This window comes from Lactuca sativa, chromosome 1 (assembly GCF_002870075.4).
Source record: "Lactuca sativa cultivar Salinas chromosome 1, Lsat_Salinas_v11, whole genome shotgun sequence".
Taxonomy (NCBI): Eukaryota; Viridiplantae; Streptophyta; class Magnoliopsida; order Asterales; family Asteraceae; genus Lactuca; species Lactuca sativa.
Window position 1 is genome coordinate 210758488 of NC_056623.2, and position 5059 is coordinate 210763546.

Here is a 5059-nt window from a genome sequence, read left to right on the forward strand (position 1 = left end):
CGAGTTATAAATAGATGGCAAGGAGATTGCAGGTACAATCAATCCTCCTGAATTGGAGTATTTTGCTTGCATGTGGGTCGATGAAAACAGAAAGCACACAATATTACAATTCGGTCCCTCCACTTTTCCCTTGTTTTCAAAGAAGATCCATTATTTTGGCTAATGGCTACTTCCAAACATACATACATACATAATACATAGCCACACACATGTTCAATTCTTTTGGTCTCTCACACCTTTCTAAAACCAAGATATATACACCAACTTATCTTACTATCTTGTTTTATGAATATTAGAATATAAACCACTTTACAATGTTTATTTACAGCCAAGGGTCAGATTCAAAAACTACATTAAAACATTGGTTCTTAAATAATTATAATTTGTATAAACATGAGCATGCCTAAAAAGGCAAGCCTATCTTCAACTTCTTTTCTGTACACCTGTATCAAACCACTGCCATCTGTAACTTGAAGCTTCTCATTTAACATTGTCTTGTATTCATCATCTGTAACTTGAAGCTTCTCATTAAACATTGAAAGTGTATGTATTTATGCTTCTAACTATTTTTGCTTGTAGGACTATTGGCAAGAGGATTAAAAGTGCATTGATCTGGGTGGTAACTACAGCTGTATGTGGCTTGGTGCTGTGCATCTTATACGGTTAGTATCTCCTCCACTTATTAATTTATTCTTACAAGAAACATTTTCACTTATGATCAAATGCAATTAGGAGTAGAACCTACTTTTAGTCATTTAGAAGGTTGATGTCCCTGGTTTCCCATGCAAGTAGGTATGATGGGCACTGCCAAAAAAATTAGCTTACATGGCAAAAATTACTATTCTAGCTTTGCATTTTGTATACTTATAATAGGATTGATGAATGAGATGTTTCTAGGCTTTGACATAATCTGACTGTGGTTAGTTTCATGGTCACACTAAAGCATAAATGGGCATGATTTCTGAGTTGACAGCATTGCTTGCTTTATGAAAACGTGATTTTTAGTTACTTTAATGAAGTCTTTTCAAGAAACTTACAACATTCGAGTTTTAGAAAGCTCTTAGGCGATTTTAACAACTAAAAAGTCTTTTTAATTGGATTTATGAGTGATTTAATGTGAATTTTTGAAGATCAGGTACTTTTATCTCGTATATAAAAAGAGCAGCTGGGAGCAAAAAGCTATTTTTTATAGTAACATCAATGTATGCATCAGTTATCACAGTACCATGATTTTTTACCCCTATATTAGAATGAATACAATTCCATTTGGCTGTTTCTCTTGAATATATATGCATGCCAGTCTCTTCCCACCAATGTTCAAATCCTTAGAGCCAGAAGCAACAAACTCATGCTTCAAAGTATAATATCCAAGCTTGCATTATGTGAACCTTTCTTCACACATATTTTGCTAAATGTTGTTCATTAATTTTTTTCCTAATTGTGCATTGCAATATGCATGTAGTTACAATGAGTTACAATTTTTTTGTTACTTGCTGTAGGCTCAAAGGGTGATAAAGCAACAGTTTCTGCTATAAATTACACTGATATTCCACATACTCAGGTAAGAAAAGGTATTTATTGTTAATCTATCTATTTTTTAGGGTACATAAGTTTTTTATTTTTCATTTTCTAATATAGATTCTATTATATTATTTTGATTAAAAATTCATTTTTGTGAATATTCGTTTAAAATATCCAAGCCTTTTTAACTTAACATTAAAAACAATCAAAAGCCTAACATATATTGTACATACTCTACAAGCAATACATATAACATATAGCTCAACCGAATGAGATTAAAAAGAATGTCATCCAAAAAGCTTCTTGCTACTCTACAAGCAATACATATAACACATGCACCTCTTCTTTTCTAACAGATCCATCATGTTCACCCTTTAACAGGATTCATATAAATCAATTCAATCATATTATAACAAAAACAATAATTAATCTATAACTAAAGTTATTACAGATAATAAAAACAACCTTGAGAAACAGAGAGTTTACCTGTGACTGTGAGTTACCTTGACTAGGTTGTAGTTGTGCTCCTTCTTTTCTAACAGATCTTTTATAGATCTTAGGTACTCACCCTTTAACAGGATTCATACAAATCAATTCAATCATATTATAACAAAAACAATAACTAATCTATAACTAAAGTTATTACAGATTATAAAAACAACCTTGAGAAACAGAGAGTTTACCTGTGACTGTGAGTTACCTTGATTAGGTTGTAGTTGTGCTCCTTCTTTTCTAACAGATCTTTTATAGATCTTAGGTACTCACCCTTTCACAAGATTCATACAAATCAATTCAATCATCTTTAAATAATAATAAAATGATAATTAATCGACTTGTGATGAAAATTTTACTAACCTCAATCTGCCACATTAAATCAGGAATGGAAACAAGTAGAAACATCAACTCATTAACCAACAAAGACAGAAGAGAAAGAAAGAAAGAAAAAAACAACAAAGAACAGCCATACCTATAGGAAGTTCTTATGCAGTATTAATCACAATTAACATCAAACATAAATATTTATACATTTTTAGAATGTAACTGTCAACTGACAGTTAATACCTAATTTTAAACAGATTGACCACCCAAGGGTAAAAAGGTCAAACCCATAAATTATGAAATAACGGGTTTGCAGGTGGTTTTGTGCTGGACACCTGTTTAGCCCATTTCTAACTTTAAAATCTCTGCAAAAAAGATCATATTCAAAATTTTAAAAGTATTTCTAATTTTCAAATTTCTGTAAAAGTTCATAAAATTTTATAACAAACACATAAAAATATTCAAACAAGCTGAAAAAGTAACTGGATGCTGAAAAAGTAAATGATAACCTATACAGTTTTGTTCCCTGCTTTAGTTTTGTCACTGTACAGTTTTGGCCCCTGTACAATTTTTTTGTCCCTGTATAGTTTTGGCCCTGTATAGTTTTGTTTTTGCATAGTTTTTGTCCCTAAACATGCGTAATCATTATTGCTTTAGATGGTAAATAATTATGTAGGTTGGCAACAAATGTTTAATGGATAAATCATGGATTTCCCCTAGTAGATTATCAAATGCATATGATGAAGGTGTGAATTCTTTTCTAGAGTTTGCATAAACTAATAATCCAAAGTTAGATGTTATTCCATGCCCTTGTGTAAATTGCATCAATTTGTGTCACCACTCAATTGACAATGTTCGTTATCATTTGTTTGCCCACGGCTTCGATGAGAATTATAAGATTTGGTCTTTCCATGGAGAAAAACAACCCAATAGTGATTCTAGATGCCCTAACAATTCCATTCCGCCTGATGCTATTTATACAAAGTATATGCTTCATGATGCCTTCAAATACATAGACGATGAACCTGATTCGTTGAAATCACTTCTTGAAGAGTGTGATAAGCCACTTTATGTAGGGTCAAAGTATAATGCACTTAGTGGATTATTGAAATTCCAACATTTGAAGGGTCAATTTGGATGGTCTGATGCTAGTGTTGATGCTTTGTTGTCTGTCCTAAAAGATATCTTACCATCAAACAATACCATCCCTAGCTCGATATATGAGTCCAAGAAGTTGCTAAAAGGAGTAGGTCTACAATATGAGAAGATTCATGCATGTGAAAATGATTGTGTTCTATTCTGGAAAGAACATAAAGATGCTTCTCATTGTCCAACTTGTGGCACTTCTCGTTGGAAGAAGAATTCCAAAAACGTACCTTCAAAAGTTTTGTGGTATTTTCCTATCATCCCTAGATTTAGAAGAATGTTTTCAATACCACAAATTGCACATGACTTAACTTGGCATGCACAAGGTCGGGTCAATAGTGGGAAGCTTACTCATCCTCGCGATACCCCTTCTTGGAAGCTTGTTGATAACACGTGGAAAGAATTCGGACAGGAAAAACGAAATCTTAGATTAGCCTTGTCTGCTGATGGTATCAATCCACACAAGTCATTAAGTTCCAAGCATAGTTGTTGGCCAGTTATCCTAATAACATATAATCTACCCCCTTATTTATGTATGTCAAGAAAATTCATGATGTTGACTCTGTTGATATCCGTGCCAAACCAACCTGGTAACAATATTGATGTCTACTTGGCACCATTGATAGAAGATCTAAAGCTCTTGTGGGAAACTGGCGTTGAGACTTTTGATTCTCATAAGAAAGAATACTTCAATTTAAGAGCAATATTACTTTGGACTATAAGTGATTTTCCCACGTATGGTAATCTTTCGGGGTGTGTTACCAAAGGTTATTATGCTTGTCCAATATGTTCAAAGAATACTTGTTCACAATGGTTGCCAAAGTACAAAAAAGTATGCTTCCTTGGGCATAGAAGATTCCTACCACTTGAACATCCTTTTCGCAAAAGAAAAAAACATTTCAACAATCAACAGGAGCACAATTTTATGCCACAACCATCATCAGGTGAAGAGATTTATGACTATTTGGCGGGATTTGAGACTACATGCGGTAAGAAGATAAAGCCAAAGAAGGTAGTATCAAAGAAGGTAGGATCAAAGAAGATAAAGTTAAAGAAGATAAAGTCAAGGAAGGGAGCGTCAAAGAAGGAAACGCCAAAGAAGGAAAAGACAAAGAAGAAAAAAGAAAGTATCGACGAGAGATCTAAATTTTGGCATAAAAAGTCGATTTTTTTTGAACTTGAATATTGGAAGAAGTTGCCTGTTCGTCATCAGTTAGATCTCATGCACATAGAAAAAAAATGTGACCGAGAGTGTTTATGGGACAGCGTTGAATTTGCCTCACAAGACGAAGGATGGATTAAAAGCACGACAAGATCTTGAAGCGTTGGGCATCAAGACTGAATTACGACCTAAACCAAAAGGGGATCGACATTGGCTTCCGCTTGCCAAGTACACATTGAATTCCGCAGAGAAACATATGTTTTATGAAACCCTGTCTAACATAAAAGTTCCTTATGGGTATTTCTCTAATTTCTAGAATCTCGTGTCAGATGATGTTTCAAAGATGAATGGTTTGAAGTCTAATGATTGCCATGTACTAATGCAACAACTTCTTCCATTTGCAATCAAAGG

At 33.5% G+C, this 5059-nt stretch overlaps 1 protein-coding gene across 1 annotated transcript; it reads left to right on the forward strand.

Moving 5' to 3' along the window:
• Positions 1-633: 633 nt before the first annotated feature.
• On the forward strand, positions 634-4807 carry LOC128128402 (uncharacterized). The gene is made up of 5 exons (XM_052767259.1): positions 634-662; positions 1131-1135; positions 1500-1561; positions 3017-3086; positions 3135-4807. The coding sequence occupies exons 1-5, from the start codon at positions 634-636 to the stop codon at positions 4805-4807; spliced, it is 1839 nt and encodes a 612-aa protein (XP_052623219.1).
• Positions 4808-5059: the final 252 nt, after the last annotated feature.

Coding starts and splice junctions, on each gene's coding strand:
- LOC128128402 (XM_052767259.1), top strand. CDS start 634: ATGTGGCTTGGTGCTGTGCATCTTATACG. Junction 1,562..3,016: donor CTGATATTCCACATACTCAG/GTAAGAAAAGGT, acceptor ATAATTATGTAG/GTTGGCAACAAATGTTTAAT. Junction 3,087..3,134: donor ATCAAATGCATATGATGAAG/GTGTGAATTCTT, acceptor ATCCAAAGTTAG/ATGTTATTCCATGCCCTTGT.